The sequence below is a fragment of the Phocoena sinus genome, chromosome 1, assembly GCF_008692025.1.
Source record: "Phocoena sinus isolate mPhoSin1 chromosome 1, mPhoSin1.pri, whole genome shotgun sequence".
NCBI classification, from domain to species: domain Eukaryota; kingdom Metazoa; phylum Chordata; class Mammalia; order Artiodactyla; family Phocoenidae; genus Phocoena; species Phocoena sinus.
In genome coordinates this window covers 135,638,775-135,662,434 of record NC_045763.1, presented here as the reverse complement: position 1 = coordinate 135,662,434, position 23,660 = coordinate 135,638,775, and the positions used below count along the sequence as shown (strand labels likewise).

The following is a 23,660-nucleotide window of genomic DNA, read 5'->3' as shown; positions in this document are numbered from 1 at the left end:
AAAAAAAATTATTTATTTATTTATTATTTTATTTTGGGCTGCATTGGGTCTTTGTTGCCGTGTGCAGGCTTTCTCTAGTTGCGGCAAGCGGGGGCTACTCTTGGTTGTGGTGTGCGGGCTTCTCACTGTGGTGGCTTTTCTTGTTGTGGAGCACAGGCTCTAGGCGTGCGTAGTTGTGGCACGCGGGCTTCGGTAGTTGTGGCACGCGGACTCAGTAGTTGTGGCTCTGGGCTCTAGAGAGCAGGCTCAGTAGTTGTGGTGCACGGGCTTAGTTGCTCCGCAGCATGTGGGATCTTCCTGGACAAGGGCTCGAACCTGTGTCTCCTGCATTGACAGGTGGAGTCTTAACCACTGCGCCACGAGGGAAGTCCTGGAATACCCTTTTAAAAATAACCTTCTTTGAGGTACACTTTTGTCTGTTGAGGTTGGATTTGCCCAAACTCAACTGGACCAAAGGTATGGGAAACTTAGCTGAGAACTTGCGGTACAAATTAAGCTGTGACTACTAAGAAACTTTACTTACCTTCTTGTGAGATTCAAACTAACTTTTTGAAAACAATTTGAAAAAGATTTCTCAAACTTTCTAGATAGCAGTAGGGCTGCTAGAACACCAAGATAGTTTCTCAAGTTGGCTGCTTCTCAAATTTTGGGTAATTCATAAGCCTCCCTTCTTTGGGTTGAACCTACATGGTCTTCAAAAACCCTTCCAAAGCTCAGTCTTTACCAACATAATCATATGTCATTCAAACAACCAAAATAATTCCTACACACCACACTGTATTAGCTATAGGCATCTGATAACATGGAACATCATACAATAAAGTACATTTTCTTGAAAATGATCACCTATTAATTTATTGCAACTAAAGTACACTACCATTAGAAGCATAATAATTGAAAAAAAAGTATAATAATTGAGCAAATGCAGAAGCCAGCTTCTGGATCTTTAATATTCCCTTTAATATTAATGGTGGTGATTAATACTTATGTAACAGACTTACTAGTCTGAAAAGTAATTCATGTCAGTATTTATTAGATAAAATAACTGTACCAAAGGTTACTTCTAAATAACTTCAAAGAAGTTATTACCTGAAAGTTTAAACAACAAAAGTTATCTTCCACATAAGTTCCACAATAAAATAATTTAAACACATTATTGACTCTGCAAGTTCTTTTTAAAAATTACTTTAGAAATTAAAAGAGGAAACATTTTTCTTTGTCCTGTGCCACTTCTTTTTCCCTTCCTACTTCTGTTCCCCTCAATATATAATATTATGGATGCAAACTCAAGAATTCAAGGTGAAAGGGATAATTTTGCTTCACAGATATCACGACCTACACTGTATAGCAAAAACAAGATAAAAATAGAACTGAACTTTAAAAAAAAAATACAAATTAGGATATATAACAAGATTATCTTTGGAAAAATAGATATTTTCTCTTTACTAGAAATAGCAAAACATTCCACATTATTTTCTTTCCCAATTGCATGGTTAATGAGCATACATTCCAACAATGCACATGAAAAAATTTCTAAGCCAGGGGTACTTAAATGATTTCTTCATCAATGTTTTGGCTAATTCAGTGGCCAAGAAAACATGATGTTTAGTCTCTAATTAGATGCAATCAAGAAACAAAACAGAATTTCTGAGGTTTAAGCTGATATGACCCAGCAAAAATCTGTCATTATATCAGCTACAAGTCTCCCTTCTCCCAAAAAGGAAAAAATTAAGAACTGCTTAAAAGTGTACAAGCTTCCAGGAAACTTCTAACAGCTCAGCTTCAGGTGACCTAGTAATGGAGTGAGCCATCTGTAAAGCCTGGAGTGGTCCAAATAACACAGATAACTTCAGTAAGAGCTGGAAACAGATGGTGGCCCCAAATCAGGTAGAATACCCAATCTTCAGTCAAGGAAGGAAACAAAGTCCAAGCTTCTAAAACACATAACGACAAGTCCAGGAACGTGGCCGGATGTAATCCAGAAATGTGGGCTTTGAGGGGAAAAAAAAGAATGGAAGAGTAGTTTATCTGTGTGCACTGTACGTATGAGATATGGGGTAGATAGGGGGTGTTGATGTTACACATGGCACATCTCTAAAATGCCTCCCAGCATTTCAGTAACCTTCAAGCTATAAGCAGCTCACTAATTCAAAAGATGTTCATCATTTTTATCTATAGCACAGATTTACTTGATTTAGAAGCTTTACATGAAGCTAAGTCCAGTAAACTCTACACAACTGCATGGACTCCTGACCAAATTCTAAAGAGGCACTACCTTTTTTCTGTATCTTGCATTTTGTTTTAGCACAGTCCTATTTTTAGTAGCCCTAAATCTAAATGGTGGTAGGTTAAGGATGATAATATACACAAATTACTATAATACAAAGCTTAAATTACTGAATCATCTAAACGAGGAACAGATGAAATACTATGAAAGTTCAGAAATAGAAAAGAGACTAGAGCAGGAATTTTAAAAAGCTTCATGGGGACTTCCCTGGTGGTGCTGTGGTTAAGACTCCACGCAGGGGGCCTGGGTTCGATCCCTGGTCAGGGAACTAGATCCCACAGGCATGCCGCAACTAAGAGTTCGCATGCCACAAGCAAGGAGCCCATGTGCCACAACTAAGGAGCCGGCAAGCCGCAACTAAGACCCAGCGCAACCAACCAACCAAATAAATAAATAAATAAGCTTCATGGACGACACTGCATCCAAATCAGATCTTGATAAACTCTGACAGGTGAAATCTGAGTGCAAAGAGCAGAGTGACCAGAGACAGAGTCCAGAGTCCAGAGCAGTTAGTTCAAATGCACAAAGGGGACTCACAGGAAATAAGGAGGGGATGCGAGGGCAGCATAGCAAAATCAGGGTGGACAGAAGCTTTGGGAGAGAAACTGATTAATTTGATTTTAAACATCTTCAGTTATAGGTATTCATGAGAAATACCCAAGCAGATGTATCAAGAAGCCCCCCACCCCAAATATTTGGGAGTTTTCTACAAGCAGCCGAAAACTAAAGCTCTAAGAATGAGACTCTTACAAAATTACAAACAAGAAAAATACAACAAAAAAAGGGAAATGGGCTCCTAGGCATATGAGTCTAGCTGGACATTTTTATAGAGTTTATTACTTCGGGAAGGAAGAGGTAAAAGATGCATATTTGGGGGTGGGGGTGGATACACATGCCACTGGGAAAACCTTGGAGAAGACCTACATTTTCAGGGCACAGGAAGAATATTAGAAGGAGCTAAAGAAAAATCAGATAAAGAGAAAAAAAAAGAGAGAGAGAACCAAGAACTAGGAGAGTTCAATGGGAAGAAAACCAAAGAAAAGAAAAAGTTCAAGGACAGTGCAGTAAGATAAGTTACTGCTTTTACTCCACATTTCCCTCCCCTTAACATTAATTTATCACCATCTCCACTACTCCCTTCCCCTTAACACTGCCCACCAACCCTCACAATCAGGGAACAAATAGGTTACTTCACCACTCCAGCCTGATTGATGACTCACATTTTTCAAGGGGCAGTGTTGTCGTGCATACCACTCTTGAGAATAAAAGCACAGGAGGACTCCATTGCCCGCGAAAAGGGAAGTCCACATCAGAACATTCCAAATTGGCCTTTTCCGACTATCATTGGCAATGAAGTTGAAAGCCACTGAAGTTAGGAAAACAACAAAAAATATATATAGTCATCAAAACAAAATCTACCAGGAGATGAGGGGCCTCAGATATCTGCTACAATCATTTAGTTATCATAAACAGCATCAACTGTGTATATACACGTTCTATGCTGGCCATTGGTCCCATAAGTACAAATGAAGCTTCACTGTTTAAATTTATTAATCAGTGATTATTTGGAAAGCAATCAGTATTCAGAACAGGTGAAAACATATTTCATGGACGCATTCCTATTCTAACTTGTCCCTCTCCACCCCACCCAAAAAAGGGTTAGTTTTTTTCAGAGAGTGAACACTGAACAGAGTTTAAGAATGGCGAGGTTGTTTATAGTTTTCATGAGCTACCAAGTCAGTGTTATCAACAGTCTTCAAGAGCTTATTTAGTTCATTTCTCTACATCAAAGTGTAAGCATCCTGCAACAGAGTTGTACATAATTACTCAAAATTAATGTTCTTACCATCTGATAAACAAACATTGCCTTGAAATGGTATTACTATCTAGTTTTCTACTTTGATTTTATATGTTATTTTCTAAATTTCTTTTAGCATAATACTCAGTACTCAGGAGATGCCAAGATACTTACTTCCAAAGAACATGAAGAGCACGAAAAGCACTGGATAGAAAAAGTTCAAGCAAACAGCCAAGGCATATTCGTGCACTACAGCAGACACAGCAAAGACAGCTAACATGGCAGCTGACTTGAACTTCTTTGTGAAAAACTAGGGTAAAAGGAAAATATTAGAGGCAATTTTCAGAAAGTAAGTAATTAAACATGAAGTACATAAGACTTATAATTAACATACACTAAAGGCACCTATTATATTCATATTTGATTTTCTAAGTCTACTTGGAGTAATCCAATGTACTAAAATAATGACAAAAACATCTATGCTTAAAAATCCTTACTTTACTAAATGACATATTTTCAAAACCATTAATGTTGAAAGATCGAGCATATTTTCAAAAACACTAATAACTTATATTTGTAACTCACTATGGTTGACAAAACATAGTTTTCATTGCTAAACGGACACATCAAATCTAGAGTAGCATTGTACGGTAGATTGGGCAGGTACCATTTTTACAGGTAACAAAACTAAGATTTAGAAACAAGGGACTTGCCTCCATAAGTCAAATTACATTTATGAATGAAAGAACATTCGAATACTGTGCTATTTGCACCACAACACACTGTCATTTAGCCAAATAGTGCCCTTATTTAACAATTCAAACCTGCAATCCAGAGATACCAACGTTAATCAACCATGAGACTCAAGACTACGTTTCTTCAGTCTAAATAAGCGATGCTCTAAAGAATGTCTCAAAGACATATATTAATAATCTATATCGGAGAGCTGTAAATCCAAACATAGGTGGTTTCTCCACTTCTAACAAAGGAAGAAAAACAAAAAAACAAATGGAAAAAGCTAGGGGAGATTATTTGCTGGCAATGAGACTCCAACAAAATGATCCATTACTGGTGGATCATTTCAACTTCTCCAAATGCCTGCACGCATTCTTACTTTGTAGTCATGTAAAATCAAAATCCAGAGCAAAAACATGGTCTTAGTCCTGGTAACTGTAGATACTGGTCTCTAAGCAGTGCTATTCAAAGCAGAAGGTTTCTTAAGACATTAACGGCTCACAAGAGAATTGAAGACAACTAAGTATAACTTCCTCCAGCTGCACAATAGTAATACTTTCTGGAAAAGAATCTCCATTTCTTAAACAACATTAACTAAATCTCGCTGCTTACCCAGAGAAAGTCCTTGTAAGCATAGTAATATAGCCAATCATGGACCACCACATTCCAGGTCCTGTAATAGTTAGAGTATGATGTGGAGTTCCACCAATCCTAAGGAAAAAAGCAAAGGTATACATGTACACAGAACCAAAGCAAAACCTACTCCCAGGGAATATACACACATAATATAACACCTAGAGTGTGTTATGATAAATTGTTAGTCCATACACTGATGTCAGAAAAATCTTCAAAGGCATTTTGGTTATTAGTGTTCAATGTGACATTAATCCTAGTTTTATGGATGATTAAGTTCCCAGGTTCACTATCTCTTTATCACACAAGTTATGATGGAAGATACACAACATAATCATTAAATCTAATGTTCATCTAAATAACAATCAGTAAATCCCCCTTACCTTGCTAAAACACAATGAGAGAATTCTAAGGTCACACAGATTTAGATAGGGTGATAACCCTCAAGAGCAGTTTGCTGGTATCATAGACAGCAAAATTTAAGTTGTACCACGAGTGAGATGGTGGCTACCTCCAAATCCCGGTGCTCCTTTATATATATCCTGTTTCTTACTCTAAGATCAGACCAATGGAATAAGACATAAAATTTGCAACACGCACTCGCTGCTTCTTTGAGAAAGGAGAGATAGGCTTGGAGTGTTGCCAAAACATGAACAGACAAATTTCTAGAGGGCTTCAGGTGGGATTACAGAACACTGTGAACCACTCTGCCCCTACTCTACAACTTAATTCCAACTTTGGAAGTGTAAGAATACTATCTGAAGCAGAATTAATGCCTTTCAAAATAAAGGAGGGAAAAGTTACTTCCTTCATGAACTGTTCAACAATCTTAAATAGAATAATTTGCTGAGATCACTCCTACAGCACCAGACAGCCGATTTCAAATGAATAAAAAGTCAGCAAAGTCTCAATGCCCTCTGGACACCTGCTTTCCCACTGTAATCACCAATACAGGATCCAGCAGGAACCAAATGCGGTACTAAGGGAGCAGATTTAGAGGTAGAAGAAAAGACAAGACTACGCCACTTAAATCAGTAATAGAATTTCAGACTTAATATTGGTAAAACCTGTGGAAGAAAACGATTTCACAATATTTATGTTAAAAAGCTAGTAGCTAACAATGCTCAAATACTTAACAATGAGTACACAAATAAAATGTGAAAAGGAAGATGAGTCCAAGTACACATTACCTTATAAAACATCCTGTCACCAAAGCGTAACATCTCAGCAAAGGCATTGAGCCAGCAGTGCAAAAAGGCAAAAAAACTAAGGAACAGTATCAGCACAGCTAAAAATAAGAGGAACAATATTAAGACTCCTTCCAAACAGCTCACATACCAATCAGTTCATTATATGTCGTCATTTGCTTAGCTGGAATTATTTTGTAAAATAAAAGCTATTATTCCAGCTTACCCATTTCAGAAATGATACAGTGTATTTTGAAAGTTAATTATTTTAACCTAATAAAGAAATAACTTTCTTCCAAGTGGGTTTTATAGACAAAAATGACCCAGCCTGTTTTTAATGGAAATGCCTAGATGTATGGCTTAACTTGGTGGTAAAAGCCCTTTAAAATCTGGCCATGTATTCCTCTAAACCAGCTGTTTAAAACTGGGAGAGATTTTGCCCCCAGGAGATGGCTGGCAATTCTGGAGACATTTTTGGTTATCACAATTCAAGAAGCGGGCCTTGTGCTATGATATCCAGTTGTTAGAGGCCAGGATGTGGCTAATATCCTACAATGCACGTGACAGCCCCCCAAAGAAAGAATTATCCAGCCCAAAATGTCAATAGTGACAAGGATAACTTATCTCTGCCTCTACTCCCAATGTAGCAAACATCATCCGCAACTGAACTTCTGCCATTCCAAAATACTCCATGCCTTTGAATCCACCCCACTACCTGGAAGCAACTTTCCACCACCCCTCTGCCCGGCAAATGCCTATTTATTTTTCAATACCCAATGTTAAATGTCATCTCCACTATGAGACAAAGTTCAACAGCACCTTAGTATATTATATATTACACTATATTTTAAAATACCCATTTACATGCCCATCCTTTTCATTCACTTGTTTTTTCAAAAAATATTAGCCTACTATGTATAAGACAATGTAGGAGAGACTATGACTGGCTACAAGATACAATGCTTAAGCTTATGGAATTTGCAGCTTAGTGAGGAAGACACACATATGTAACACATATCCCATCAGAGGGACAGATAAAATAATTTATTGGAGTAAATCTTGAGGGGCAATCAGGGAGGATTACTAGCAGATGTCTGGGAGAGAGGGCGAGGAAGAAAGAACGTGATGGCAGAAAACAATACCAACATATAATGGGTAGAGGAAAGAGAAAGAGTAAGTAAGGGAAACTGTAAATATAACTAAACTGCAAGCTTCCAGAAAATAAAGAGTATGTATGTCTGGTTCACTGCTATGTATGGTATGGCCAGAAAGACAGGAGAATAAGACAGCGGCAAGACAGACTTCAAAATGTGGTCAACAGCACCCAGTGCTTCATGGAGATCAAACAGAATAAGGGCTAAGCCAACTACTGGAGGAGATTAGAGATTTTAATAAAGGCCATTTCAATGGCCTGGTCAGATTAGGAGCAAGATTACAGTGAATAGTGAACGGGAAGATAAAGCATGAACACAGACTATCCACAGTCAGAGAAAGCAAAACTTGAGTGAAAGAAGACAAATGGAAAGATTGGCCAGGGACTGGAAGGATGCTTCATCTGTCAGATAGATGGAAAGAGGTTAAAGATGGGTATAGATGCATAGATGAGTTGATAGCGAAAAGCAGGTAAATCAAAGGTGCTCACACGCAATGGCTTTCTATTTTCCTTGCAACTTTATGAACAGCCAAATTAACCAGTACCCACGTTACCTGGCAAGATGGAGTTAAATATACATAAGACCAGAACACGAGCGCTGAAGGGCTCCTGTTTGATATTCCGAAACAAGGGGGTGCAGAGCCTTTCAAAGACGTAGTACACATAAAAAAAGCAACCAAAAACCTGGAACACAACAAAGATAATTATAATAAAGACAGCTTGATCAGGAACGATAAAAAGTGATTTTTTTTCCTTCAAAAGAACATATATATGTGACCTGTAAACTAACCTTTACACATATATTCCATTTAACACTAGTATATAAGATTGTTGAACTGTAATCCTTCAGAGATAGTACTCAAGCCTAATTTCTACCATACCTATTCCCAACCCTTTACCAGATGGCATTTTTAAAAGATCAGACTCTGGAATCTCTTTTTCCTGCTACATGAAACTCATAACAAAAGAACCTATTTCATAAAGGGGTATTTGATTGACACAAGATTTTAAAATGGGATCTTCTGGGATTTATGATTCTGATAAGGGGTTGAGGGAGTGTCATACCACATCCACACAGATATACATCCAAAAATAAAATAAAAAACAGAACGGGAGGGGGAATTTAATGTAGATGCATACTGAAGTAACCAAATGGAATTATTTTACTTAAAAAAAAATTTTTTTTTTAATTGTAGAAAATTAGTTTTGATGTATTGGCAAAGCAAACACCATTTACCGAACTGGGAATAGTTTAAAGACTTCAGTAAGAGTTCTAGGGCTTCCCTGGTGGTGCAGTGGTTGAGGATCTGCCTGCCAATGCAGGGGACACGGGTTCGAGCGCTGGTCTGGGAAGATCCCACATGCTGCGATCCCACTACATCCCTAGTAGCAACTAGGCCCATGAGCCACAACTACTGAGTCTGCGCGTCTGGAGCCTGTGCTCCGCAACAAGAGAGGCCGCGATAGTGAGACGCCCGCACATCGTGATGAAAAAGCGGCCCCCGCTCGCCGCAACTAGAGAAAGCCCTCGCACAGAAACGAAGACCCAACACAGCCAAAAATAAATAATAAATAAATTTTTAAAAAAAAGAGTTCTAGAGCTCCCAGGAGACATGAATTAGACAACACTTTAAATATATTAAATTATTATTATATTCAAATCCCCATCTCCCACCAGCCAACAAACCTTAGGCACAAAAAAAAATTTACCTGTGCAAACTGCATAGCCACATAACCCCATCTTACAGTGGGAGTCCTAAAACGGAAGAAACAAAATTACTTTCTAAATAAAGTAAATAAATGAACTTTTAAAAAGGTCCTCACAGTATCTTCCCACACAGAATATCTTTTTTTTTTTTTCTGTTATTTTTTTTGCGGTACGCGGGCCTCTCACTGATGTGGCCTCTCCCGTTGGGGAGCACAGGCTCCGGACGCGCAGGCTCAGCGGCCATGGCTCACGGGCCTAGCCGCTCCGCGGCATGTGGGATCTTTCCAGACCGGGGCACGAACCCGTGTCCCCTGCATCGGCAGGTGGACTCTCAACCACTGCGCCACCAGGGAAGCCCCCAGAACATCATTTTTGACATAGGAAATACTTGTACAATTCTGTCAAGAATGACTGAAATAAAATCAGATTGCTAGAATCACGATTTGGGGTTTCCCATGCCAGCAAGAAAATTAAAACCCATTCCAACTGCTCTGTAGCCCTACATGAACTGGTCTACCTACCCCACCTCCTTCCTGGCACACTCCTGGTGCTACCCCATTTCTGCTTCATAATGCCATTACCTGGGATAGTTGTCACGGTAGATGAGGGTAGGAGCAAATAAGAAGTACAAGTACTGGTTGACTGTGGGTACTGGAACAGTGCCTGGAAAAGGAAAACTATGCTTAGACTGGAGGCTCTTCAATTTCTTTCAGCAAAACTGAAAGAGGAAAATAAGCACAGAATAGGGAAGACAAAAAGCTACCTCTCCTTAGCTCATGTTGTTTCTTCCTGCTCTCCCAAAATGATGACTTCTTATTCCTAAATTAATTGAATATTACCAATCCCTCTAAACTAAGTTACTCCTGTGACTTAGACATAACTTCTAGAGTTTGAAGCAGCAATTCAAGAAAAGTAAGCACACGGGGTGTAATGACTCTATTAACATTCTATACAAATAACGCAGAAGTTGCAAGAGTCTAATGATCAATGTTTTAAATTTGGGGGACCAAAGGTAAAACAGGAACAATCAGGAAACAGTGAGAAGGTCTTTCAGATCATATATACATGTTTTTCCTCCCCTCCCAACAGGTTTCTTTTTTTTTTTGGATCCTTGTATTTAAAATCAAACATAAATGTCTACAGAATGTAATATGCCATCCCAGTAAACACCAAAGGTTGAAATACCCTGTGAATAATCCTTTGACTTATGGAATTACATACTTGATTTCTCCTTGGCTGAACTGAGTACCCGAGGCACATTCTCTCTGACAAATGAGTGCGCCTTCATTATCAAACGAATCTACAAAGGAGTGGGGGAAAAAGATGAATTTTCTTTCACTGTCTTGTCTCTTATAAGCAACCACAGAACAGCACTAGATTATAAACACACAAAGAACTTAATTTTGTATATACCAACTCAAACTCACTTTTATGGACTAAAACAAATGAAAAACAAACTCTAAAGAGAGACATGTTATTACTCAAATTATTTTGCAACTAACAGCACCATCTGTTACAGGTATATTACAAATTAAGAAATTAAAAGCCTGTTCAAAGAAAGTCTCCTGAAACGGTCCTTTCCATCAGTCAAACAGAGCATTACAGACAGCCAAACCGAGCATTACAGATAGCCAATAAAAGTCAGAAAATTCTGAAGGGCGTACAAACAAAATAAATCTTTTAGATGGCTATATGACAAAACAATGAATCTGACACTTCAAAAGTAGAGTTTTTAATTACAAAAATATTTTATACTTTAGATGGCTTCTACAAAAAGTGTTCAAGAACAAAATTTGAATTCATCCAGAACAGTTCAGTGTAATTTATTTCAATTATCAAGAATCAGAGAACACTGAAGGTAGAATGAATTTTAAAAGACAAGATGATGGAGCTTCCCTAGTGGCGCAGTGGTTGAGAGTCCACCTGCCGATGCAGGGGACACGGGTTCGTGCCCCGGTCCAGGAGGATCCCACATGCCGCGGAGGAGCTAGGCCCATGAGCCATGGCCGCTGAGCCTGTGCTCCGCAACGGGAGAGGCCACAACAGTGAGAGGCCCGCGTACCGCAAAAAAAAAAGACAAGATGATGTAGTTTAACACTTTAATTTTATAGATAATAGCACAAAGAACCAGATATGAAAATTTATCCAACTAATACAACAAAAAATAACAATTATTATTATTATTATTAACTAAGCATAGCATTGTGTTGAGCAACACTCAAAACCTTACCTGTTCGAGTATAACAATGAATCGGGAAGCTGGTGGTAGTGTATACACTAATACAACATAAAGTGGTCCCAAACCTAGAACTCCAATCTGGAAGACCACAAAAAGGAAGCAATGCAAGAGAGAATGGACTACTGGATGAGAACTCCTGTGATAGCCTCTGGCCCAGCGTTGAAACAGGAAATAGGGAACTGTAAGTGTACATAAGAACATGGTGCACCACGTCCACATAGCAACAGTAAGTTTGCCAAAAGCGTAAGACATGAGATTGAACTCAAGCACTAGCCTGGGGGGAAAAAGCACAGAGAAAGAACACAGAAGTAAATTTTTAATAAGCACTGATTTATAAAATTAAAAACTTTCAGACCCAAAACTTTCAACTTTAGGAGACACAACAACACTAACACGCAGAAGTCATGGATGTAACACATGTGCTCCTAAGCCTCAGCTTCACAACTTATTTATCTATTTTCTAAAAGCTCTAGGATAATATGGTCTTTGAACATAAGATACCTAAACTACTAACCTAAGGTAACAAGACTCTGAATTTCTCAAAGATTAGATTCTCACATTAATACATTTTAAACTCTAAAATATGCTATGGCAAGGTAAATACTTAAAATATTTAAATAGCAATAATTTATGTACAAAAGATGATTTTGCAGAATGAAATAGTACAATTCGAAAATCTAATATACTATTATGATTATCTCAAATTTTAATTTACTAATAAAGCACATAATTCAATGTATGATTATCACACTGTCATCTTTAGTTATAATTTGATTTTTATATTAAAAACATCATGTTTTTCAAACGTTAAATTCCAATAACTACCTATTTTTAGAAACAACCTAAAATGCATACCATAGCAGAAAAATTGGTAACTCATATATACAATATTCTCTCATTTAGGAAAACTACCTAGAAACTACTAAGATGGTCTTTTAAAATAGACCATTTTAAAAATAAAAGTCATAAAATTTCTAATATGCTTTATAGTTGTACTTTTCAGGAGGGAGAACTCTCACCCTCAAATCAGCTGCTTTGGGATTTTTCTGAAGCAATTTAACCAAACCATCTTTTTTCAAAATTTAAATATAGTGAAAACTCCCAACACCCCATGCATCAACTAAGCAAACAGGTATACTGTCTTACCTTCCTTCATCAATGTAATCTACTACAAGTGTGCTGAGAATGAAGAGAATGAGGAGGGCAATGAACATGTGATATATCGTTCTGATGTGGTCCACCTCAAACAGCTCACTGTAAACGTAGTTCCAATAAAATTAATCGATATTTAATTTTAAAACACCATATATTAAAGACTTTACTTCAAAGCAGTTCAGAAGATGCTTAATCCACACTCCAAAAACATCTCAAACAGTAATCACAGAACATTACTCATGAATATCAGTATTCTAATGAAGAAATCAATGATAAATAATCAACTCAGACAACATTTCAAAAGACACATTCATTACCTACTCAAAATGCACCTTTAATTTTCAGTTCACAAATGAAGTTGCCACAATTAATTTACACTTCCTATTTTTTCCCCCATAAAATCTACACAATCGGGGTTCTAAAGTAAGTAAATCTGAGAAAACTATCAAGTCTCAAAGTTGGCTAGCCAAAGAAGAGATGAAAAAAATTTATGTATCAAGAAGACAGCACCACCGAAACTCTCTTGAAGTGGTTTACCTAATTAGAAAATTTCTGTTCTAGCAGCACAACTTCAAGGAATTTATCAGAGGACCAATAACCATTCTTACCTCCAACTCCTCCCTTGAAACTAGATACAGAACCAAAAGTTCAGAAAGGAGGAGCAAGAGATGGCAAATGTACAAGAAGAAGTATCAAAACCAATGTATTACATGAATACAGAACAAACCTATTAAACATTCATAGAGTACTCAGTGATTCTAACCATCAGAATAGTTTGATTTTTTTAAATGCAAATAATTAACAAAAGCAACTAAAAATACTCACTCTAAGAGAGATCGCCTTATAACAAAAATCTTTCCATGTTCTGGAGGTGCTCTCAGATCTCTGGGAAGAGCAAAAAATTAAAATATGAGTACTTCAAGTATTACAAGAAATGTAAACCTATGGATAAGAAAAGCAATATTACCAGCTACAGCTTATAATATTAACTGCCTTCTCACTATGACCCAGGTGCTGTGTTAGGGTTTTATGCATGTTTTGTCATTTGCTTCTTCTGAACAATGCTGTGAGGTAGGTGCAGACATATCTGATTAGGAAGGAAGAGATGTCAGACAAACCTAACTAGAGCAGTACTCAAAAAGACCCCACAGCCCAGCCCCTATGGAGATGCATCCCTGGCATCACAGGCTGACAACCACTCTTCCTTCTCCCAAACACCTCTAAGGACAAGCCTCCAGCCATACTTTACTCAGTTCACATACTATTTTGGTCTGTCCTCCAAAACTGCACTGATGTTTATGATACCCTCCCCTAAGGTCTTCCAACAATCCCCAACAGCCTCCTGATCTAATAGGTTACCTCCAGTTACTAAAACCTCACATTTTAACATCTAACATTATCACCTTCTTTAGGGCTTCTTGCAGTACCATTAGCACTTCTGCTATGGTTAGCTATTCTGGTCAAAACAGTTCTCCAGAACAGGAGACTGACAGAGACCAAAGAGGCATAAAACCAAGGAAAGCACAAAATGGCAAATTAGCACACACTGGCCTTTGATAGCCTTCCCTCTACTGCTCTGGATGACTGACCAATTAAAATAACGTATACTAATTGCACTGTACTTTATTACAAGTACTGTATAGGGTACAATAGAGAGGCAGTATGAGACATAGTGAAGAGCACGGACACTGGGTTCAAATCCCCACTGTGTAATCTTGGACAACATTTAACTGCTTCATGCTTCAGTTTCCTAACCTGTAATATGCAGTTATATTATGTGCCTCACAGGGTCATTGTTTGGTTTAAATGTAAAGCATTCAACAAGTGTTAGCTATGTTATTTTATAAGTCAGCATGGTCTTAAATGAGGTATGCATGTTTGTTATAATCCACGTATTAAGATGAAGAAACCCACCCTTCAACTGTTTAAAATAGCAATACATGGCTAATAAAAGGTAGTGCGGTGTGAATCCAGGCTTTTTTAGTGCAATCCACATTGAGACCACTGAGCTGTGCTAGAGTTGACTTGTGCATTAAAAGAAACTTACTCGTACTTACTTAGCTCTGTGGCTGTTCTCTCCTTCAAGAACAGAAAAGGATGTGAGGGTACAACCACCATTGTCTAATGATGCGGATTTTTCAATGAGATTGGTCACAAAATCATCAAAGTGACTGCCAACTTCCTTCATAAAAAAGGGCTTCAATTCCTAGAATTTTAAGACAAATAAAGGAAAGCATTAGGGGCTAACTAGCTTATGAGTTGTTGACATTTTTTAAAGGGTTCTCCTAAATAGAGCTGGATCAAAAGAAATCCATGATAAGTGAATTCACAGGAATAAAAACAGAAAAGTGATTTCTATAGCTGACCTGTAGTTTCAGAAACCGCTACTGAAAAAGCAACATGATGATTTGTCTTTTTAAGAATGTATACCCTTTGGACTTCCCTGGTGGCACAGTGGTTAAGAATCCACCTGCCAATACAGGGGACACGGGTTCGAACCCTGGTCCGGGAAGATCCCACATGCCACGGAGCAACTAAGCCCGTGTGCCACAGCTGCTGAGCCTGCACTCTAGAGCCCACGAGCCACAACTACTGAAGCCCATGCACCTGGAGCCCATGCTCTGCAACAAGAGAAGCCACTGTGATGAGAAGCCCACGCACCGCAACGAAGAGTAGCCCCCACTTGCCACAACTAGAGAAAGCCCACGCGCAGCAACGAAGACCCAACGCAGCCACAAAAATTAAAATAAATAAAATAAAAAATTTAAAAAAGCATGTATACCCTTTTAGGCATAAATCAAAGTAATCACCTACTAAATGAACTCCTACGAATGGTATACAAAAACAAAATAACAGAAATGCTAAAAATGACAGTATTTTTTTCTCTTCAAATTTTTATATGGAAAACAAAAATCAATATTATGTCACCATTATATAATCTTAAGTCCCCTTTCTTCTCAAGCAACCCCTCCAGTGCCAAGTGTCCAGTGTTTATATTGAATACTCTAAGTCATGCCATTTCTCTGTGATACCAACATTTATACAATAATGTATACTCCTACCTCCACAGCTACATATTTATCTAACTACAACACACACTTTCATAACACAGAATTATTATACATTTTAACACTTTAAAACTTAGTTTTTGAAAAGTATGAGGCAAAAAAAAATTTTTTCTTCAAATTATAATGGGCCACCTACTGTGGATGCTCAAATTGTAAATTGGGGTATTTTAAAATTGGCAGGGGCTTTCCTGGTGGCGCAGTTCGTGACACGGGTTCGTGCCCCGGTCCGGGGGGATCCCACACGCCGCGGAGTGGCTGGGCCTGTGAGCCATGGCCACTGAGCCTACGCGTCCGGAGCCTGTGCTCTGCAACGGGAGAGGCCACAACAGTAAGAGGCCCGCGTACCGCAAAAAAAAAAGTAAAGCCTGAAAATATTAATGTATCTAATGGAACTATATAAAGGTTTTTCAAACTACTCCTTCCAGAGTTCCCAAATGTTTTTGGGGTCCCGGGCAGTGAGAACTGGGCACAAAAGCCTTTCTCTGTTCCCCATTTCTTGTTTGTAGGAAATAGGCCTTCATTCAGCCTCCTTGACCTTCCCTGAGTTTCACAGGGAAGGTTCAAACAGCTGCTTATCAGGGAAGGGAGAGGATGCAGAAACAAGGGCAGAGCAGTCAAGAAACAATAGTGCAAGCCTTGGGACAGGGTCCTGGCTCCTCCTCAAGGAAGATACTTTATCTTTGAGCTCTTCTGTAGAACAAAGGCCCCCACCCAGATGGAGGATGGCAACCTTAGGCTGAGTGCAAGATTCCTGGAGCACTGCCCTGTTACCTCACCACCAACCAACCAGAAGGAAGCCATACACCCTACAGCCCTCACCCCAAATTTTGCTTATAAAAACTTCTACCCCCAAACTTTAACAAGGAACAGCCAATTCTGACTCCAAGTTGGATCTGTTTCTTTTACTTTAACCTTTGTGTTTCGTTGCTTTTGTTATTATAATCACTGTCTATAGCTGTAAGCATACATAATAGCCTGCCACAGGGAACCCTGTCCCTCTGTCTGTTAAACTAAAAGGCCTTCGTTCAGCTCACAGAGAGACATTCTGACCCTACCCACCTTCATTCTGAAATTTTTCAATAGGCATGATGCTGTTACCGAGTCCAAGCTCGCTCTGCTCGCCGCACAACAGGCCAATAAATCGGGAGATGAGGTGTTGAGGCAAAGAATACGACTTTATTCGGAAAGCTGGCAGACCAGGAAGATGGAGGACTGGGGTCTCCAAAAAATCATCTTATCGGGGTCTGGATGCCAGTTTCTTTTATAGAAGAGATGGGGAGGAGGTGAGGAAGTAAAGTAAAAAGGACATTCGTCTTGCAAAATATGAGGGGTTGTGTTAATTTCTTCTTTTCTGTAGCCATTCACAGGTGGGCAGGGTCAGATTGTCTCCCTCTGAGCTGAACAGGGGAACTTTAGTTTAACATTTAGGCAGAGGGGCAGGGTTCCCTGAGTCAGGCCATTATGTATAATAACAAAAGCAACGAAAAGCAAAGGTTAAAGTAAAAGAAACAGATCCAATGTGGAGTCAAAATTGGCTCTTCCCTGTTACAATGCTTCCCTAACCAAAAACAAAACAAACACCCAAAAAAGTGGCACTCGAAAAAAAAGGAGCGGGAGGTGGTGGTGGTGGTGGTGGTTATTTTCTCATTAAGCTCTAGCACTGGACTGCTTAATAAATGAAGGTTTTTTTCAGGTACAAAAATGCCGTCTCACGTAGAAATATACTAAAAGAGAAGAAGGGAAAGAATTTGTTCATTCCACTAAGTGCTAGGTGTAGTTCAGGGCACTGCTGCAGGCACTGGAGATACAACAATGAACAAAACCTAGTGCCTGTCCTCATGGAACTTAAAATTCCAGTCGGGGTAAACAGGACATACAGTATGCCGGATGGTGTTAGGGAAAGAAATAAAGAGAAGGGTCTGGGGGAAAGAGGGTGCTATTTTTCATAGAGAGGTCAGAGAAAGCCTCAAAAATAAGATGACATTTGATAAGATCTGAAGAAAGTAAGAGGGCAAGTTAGTCCATACCTGTGGGAAAAGTAACAGAAGAAGCGTAAGGGTGAAAAGCCCTGAGGCAGGAACACCCTTGACCTGTTTGAGTAATAGCAAGGAAATAGGACATTATAGTTGAAGCAAAAGAGTGATAAGAGTTGAGGACAGAAAAGAAGGGGGAGGGTGGCAGGAGAGGGGCTAAACCATGTAAGGTCTTAACACTTTACCCCCTTTTCACATTAGTCCGCTGAAATTTTATTCAACACTGAAAAAGAAGCCTGGAATCTTTTAACTAGGATTCCTCATACTCTGGAACTAGCACCCTTCCCAATTAAGTATCGGGTCAAGTAGACCAGAAGCACGGGAAAAAAAACAAGCCATAATGATTGTTATAAAAAAATCAGTAAAAGTTGATATTTATCTACCCAACTCAAATTAAAAATACTCAACTTCTCACGGCACAAGTTCTTGTGCCTTACTCACTACTCGCCCACAGATGAGCCACTGCCATACATGCCCCAACACTTGCAATTTCCAAAGCCTACAGCAACCTCCTTATCCTCACCCTCCTCGTCAATCGAACCATTCTCTTTTCCCCTTCTTTTTCTCCCCATATTCCAAAACTCCTACTGTAAGCAAAGAATGTTGCCCACCATTCCAGTTCTACAAGGATCAAGCCACTGCTACTGCAGTCACCCACCCTTGAGGGGAATTCAGGATGGAGAAAACAAGGAAGCATTCTGTGCTTTGGATATACTGACCCCCTAGACAGTAAACTGCACACTAAGGAAAATTTTCAAATGGCCCCAGATTCTTGCATCCTCCTATACATAGAAGAGCACTCAAATCATTAATTTGAGATGTCTATTCTTTGTGATTAGCAGTAATCCTTCTATGCTTGACTACATGTTTTTCCCAGGCAAAAATCTCATATATATCCTGGCTCCTCTCCTGCCTCTTTTGAACAGTCTCCTCAGAGCCACTAAGAGGCTATTTCTTGGGCTATGAGGTCCCTGAATAAGGTTCCTGAATAAAACTTAACTCACAACTTTTCCCTTTTGAGTTGTTCTTTCAGTGGACAGTGAAACTGAGCGGGAACCTGCGGGGCCCTTCCAGGTATAAAAGCCTTCGTGTTTCCTGTTTCTTGTTTGTAGGAAAAAAGCTTGAGCCTCCTAGACCTTCCCAGAGTTCTAAAGGGCAGATTCCTAGAGTTACTAATTAGGGAACGCAGAAACAAAGGAAAAGCAGTCAAGAAAGACAGTTCAACAATAAAACAGAATCCTAGATCCTCCTCAAGGGATATACATAACAATCTGATACATATCTTCGAATTGTTCTAAAGGAACAATTCCAGGTGGAAGATGGTAACTGCAGGCTCAGACCCCAGACTGGTCTCAACCAGAAGGGTGATTTGAGATTCCTGGAACAGCACCCTGTTACCTCACCACCAACCAATCAGAAGAAAGTCATACACCCTACAGCCGCCACCCCAAATGCTGCCTTTAAGAACTCTTCCCTGAAAACCACCCGGAGTTCATGTCTTCTGAGCATGAGCCACCCATTCTCCTTGTGTAAGCAGATAGGGTAGGGGGTCCCCGGAGAAAGAAAACTAGGCATGGCTTTCTTGACATATGAGAAGCCATTTTTGGCCTGAGTAATATTGTGATCTAAGCCTGGTCACAATGCTTGCCCTTGAACAGATCTCATAATTCATGATCTTAAGGGAAGTAAGGGAATGCAGAACAAAGGAAAAGGAGTCAAGAAACAATAGTCTTAGTTCCTCCTCAAGGGATATACATAATATCTTTGAGTTCAGCAGAAACTAAGGCCCTCACTCGGGTGGAGGATGGAATAATGACGTTGACCCTCATGACTTCAACTAAAGCTTAGACTCTGTGGACCTTTGGCCCAATTCTATGCTTCTCAGCTCAAGCCCCTTCATGAACATGCATGTACCCTTAGCTTAAAACTTCCCCAATTTTGCTGTTGGGGAGACACGGCTTTGGGAAAGATCCCCAGTGTTCTCAAAGGAATAAATCCTCCCGCTTTCTGCCTTGGTTGTGTCTTTTGGCTTGACACCCACCAAGCAGTGAACCCAGTTTTTCGCGTAACACTTGCTTGGTCCTTGCAATAAACTTTTCTCTGCTCCAAACTCTGATGTTTTGGTTGTTTGGTTTCACACTGCACCAGGCACACAAACTTGGGTTTGATGACAACAGCATGAAGGCATTTCTTAATGCTGATGATATAAAATTCACATTTTATGGCAAGCCGAGAAAGATTTAAACATAATATTTTTCTTTGCCTGTTTGGACCTCCTCCCTCCCCTTTATTGTGTGTGGTGCATGTGCATTAACCAGACCTCCTTAGGAGATAACCTTCCTTCTAATCTCATCAAGGGTCACAACTCCTTAGGAGATAACCTTCCTTCTTAATCTAGTCAGGGGCCCCAAAAACCATGACCTACTACCTGCTTTATACCTCTAGATCTGGATTGCGTAAACTGTCAATAATCTGTCATTTAAAGTATAGCCCTCTATCTCAAAAGCTTAATATAACTGTCTATGACCTCTCACAGGCAGACAGTTCTTGGAGCTTTCTGAGAGGCTGTTCTCAGGTTATAATCCTCAATTTGGTGCGAATAAAATTTTCCACTTCTTTCTTAGAAGGACTTCTAATTTTTTTCATCAACGATGCCTTTGTCTTCTTTCTCTATTAGGAATTAAAGTTGATTGAAGCTGCTGCCACTGGGACGCAAGGAAGAACTCTATTGTGGACACTATTAAGTTTCCTTAGCCTCCTCGTTTCATGTATCCAAGTACTGATAGAAATAAAGAGTGACTGCTTATTACTGTCATTCCCTTTGTAAGAGGGAAACACAGTACAAGAAGTGCTCCACTTCTGCCTTCTAATGAGCTCTTCTATTGCATGAAACTCGTGTTAATTAGAATTTCAAAACGGGACAACAAATCTGCCTAAAAATTTCTATCAGTAACCTGAAAAGGAGACAAGCTTATAGGCTTTCTAATTTACTTATCTTCTCAATCTCATCTCTATTAACATTAACTTCATCCAGCCCATGGACTATGTGATTGTCCCAGCACAACAGATAGACAGAAGGACAACAGAAGGAAGGAAGCAGGCAGTTAACTAGAAACTAGAAAAGCAAGGTGCTTAGATAATCTATCAAAGAACCTCATTTTTAAAACAAGCAGCTAAAGGAGACAACCTCTAAGATTCTAAGAATGGGGAACAACCACCAAGAAGCAAAGGTTCTACGGGTGGAACGCAGTGAAGGCACTACAAGTGATCAGAGACGAGGCTGGAGAAGCAAACAGGGTCTACAGTTCATGCAGGTCTTTTAAGGTTTTTCTGTTGGTTTTTTTGCCATGTCACTCAGCTTGTGGGATCTTAGTTCCCCAATCGGGGATTGATTGATTAATTGATTGATTGATTTAGGCCACACCGTGCCTTAGTTGCGGCACACGGGATCTTCAGTTGCAGCATGCAGACTCCTTAGCTATGGCATGCATGTGGGATCTAGTTCCCCGACCAGGGATTGAACCCGAGACCCCTGCATTGGGAGCATGGAGTCTTACCCATCTGACCACCAGGGAAGTTCCCCCAACCGGGGATTGAACCTGGGCCCTCGGCAGTGAAAGCAAGGAGGAGTCCTAACCACTGGACCGCCAGGGAATTCCCCCATTTTAAGAATTTTTCATTTTATCCTAAGGGCAACTGAAAACCAATAATGTTTTAAGCACAAGGTTTATAAACATATTCAGATTTGCACTTCAGAAAGAGAACACTTCTAAAAAGCCTTCCAAACAGAGGTTGCTTTGGACTGAGTCTTAAAATGTGAAAAGAGCAGGGTCGTTTATGGATAAAGTAACCCTTACAGAGGCATGAAAAAATTATAAAGTAGGCTGAGAGAAAGAAACACAAAATAAACATGTATACTCTGAGTAGAGAGTATAAAATATTATACTCTGGAACTTCCGGGTTGGTGAACCCATGGTGACGCAGGGAGAATGGCTCACTCAGAGAGCATGGAAGCTCCGCACCCTTTCCTCATACTTGCCCTGTGCATCTCTTCCACCTGGCTGTTCCTGAGCTATTATATCCTTTTATAATAAACTGGTGATCTAGTAAGTAAAAAAAAATTAAAAAACAAAATATTATACTCTGGGCTTCCCTTGTGGCACAGTGCTTAAGAATCCGCCTGCCGGGGCTTCCCTGGTGGCGCAGTGGTTGAGAGTCCGCCTGCCGATGCAGGGGACACGGGTTTGTGCCCCAGTCCGGGAAGATCCCACATGCCGCGGAGCAGCTGGGCCCGTGAGCCATGGCCGCTGAGCCTGTGCGTCCGGAGCCTGTGCTCCGCAACGGGAGAGGCCACAACAGTGAGAGGCCCACGTACCGCAAAAAAAAAAAAAAAAAAAAAAAAAAAAGAATCCGCCTGCCAATGCAGGGCGACACGGGTTTGAGCCCTGGTCTGGGAAGATCCCACATGCCGCGGAGCAACTAAGCCCGTAAGCCACAACTACTGAGCCCTCGAGCCACAACTACTGAAGCCCGCGTGCCTAGAGCCTGTGCTCCACAACAAGAGAAGCCACCGCAATGAGAAGCCCGAGCACTGCAACGAAGGGTAGCCCCCGCTTGCCGCAACTTGAGAAAGCCCACGTGCAGCAACGAAGACCCAACGCAGCCAAAAATAAATTAAATAAATTAAATATATACATATATTATACTCTGACTCCACAAGGTCATATCAGTAGTTCATGAATTACTTGTTTCTCTGATTTACCGCCTGGCTTTGCACAGAGAATCTTTTAACCTCACAGTGGCATGGAACCAGAAACCTGACCTTTTCAGGCAAAGCAAGTAACACAGCAGAGCAGGTAATACAGTGTTTAAATTGAATCCCCAAGAGAGGGCTCCCCTAACAATTCACTCTAATGTATACTGCATCTTATTCTTTTCCATCATTGTACTTAACACAATCTAAAATGCTTTATATTTCTATTTTTTGGTGTCTTAATGTCTATCTCCCCCACCTGACTTTAAAACCATGTCTATTTGTTAACCACTCTACAGTCACCTCTCAGCAAAACAACTGCCAAGACTATAGGTGTTAAATATATTTCCAAACAGCTTTTGATATCAACTCCTGCCCCCGAAACCCCTACTCATACCACTGCTTGCTTTATTCAGTATCTATTATAGAGCAGAAAGTAGATATCTCAAACAAAACAAAACTACATAGCCCTGATTTCTCTGTGGAAAATATAAAGGGAAAGGGACTAAAAATCACTACTGTTCTTATTGTTGATAATGGTTGTTAATAATTGAATGACTGCTTTATGCTAGATACTCTCTTAGGGCCTTTTAAATATTATTTCTAGTCTTAAAACAGTCTTTGAAGTAGGCAATAGAATTCCTATTTTACATATGAGAGATCTAAGCGTGAACAAGTCAAGTGATGTGACTTACCCAAGGTCACCACTTGTAGGCTATAGAACTAGGATCAGAACTCCAGTCTATCTGACCTCAGAGTTCGCATTATATTATATTGCTTTCCACTGTACTTTATATAAAATAGTTTCTATATGATTAGCACCATAAGCCAAAAAAGTAAAACCTAAAAAGTCAATGATGTACATACATGTAGCCTGAAAATGGTAGGTAATCTAGTAAAAAGGTGTTGTT

General features: G+C 39.6%; 1 protein-coding gene across 6 annotated transcripts in view; it reads right to left on the bottom strand.

Moving 5' to 3' along the window:
* SOAT1 (sterol O-acyltransferase 1) overlaps positions 1 to 23,660 on the bottom strand; it is a 58,028-nt gene continuing 34,368 nt past the window's right edge. For 5 of the 6 annotated variants that reach the window (XM_032643725.1, XM_032643728.1, XM_032643733.1 and 2 more), the window contains 13 exons: positions 14,953 to 15,101; positions 13,721 to 13,780; positions 12,887 to 12,994; positions 11,732 to 12,014; positions 10,723 to 10,801; positions 10,083 to 10,164; positions 9,504 to 9,549; positions 8,348 to 8,477; positions 6,644 to 6,741; positions 5,433 to 5,531; positions 4,260 to 4,395; positions 3,508 to 3,653; positions 1,014 to 1,991 (listed from right to left, as the gene is read on the bottom strand). In XM_032643725.1, coding sequence (XP_032499616.1) covers positions 1,935 to 1,991; positions 3,508 to 3,653; positions 4,260 to 4,395; positions 5,433 to 5,531; positions 6,644 to 6,741; positions 8,348 to 8,477; positions 9,504 to 9,549; positions 10,083 to 10,164; positions 10,723 to 10,801; positions 11,732 to 12,014; positions 12,887 to 12,994; positions 13,721 to 13,780; positions 14,953 to 15,101 — 1,473 coding nt within the window. In that variant the 3' untranslated portion in view covers positions 1,014 to 1,934. Of the gene's footprint in view, positions 325 to 1,013; positions 1,992 to 3,507; positions 3,654 to 4,259; positions 4,396 to 5,432; positions 5,532 to 6,643; positions 6,742 to 8,347; positions 8,478 to 9,503; positions 9,550 to 10,082; positions 10,165 to 10,722; positions 10,802 to 11,731; positions 12,015 to 12,886; positions 12,995 to 13,720; positions 13,781 to 14,952; positions 15,102 to 23,660 lie in introns of those variants that run through there. The other variant, XM_032643722.1, reaches the window with a different exon arrangement.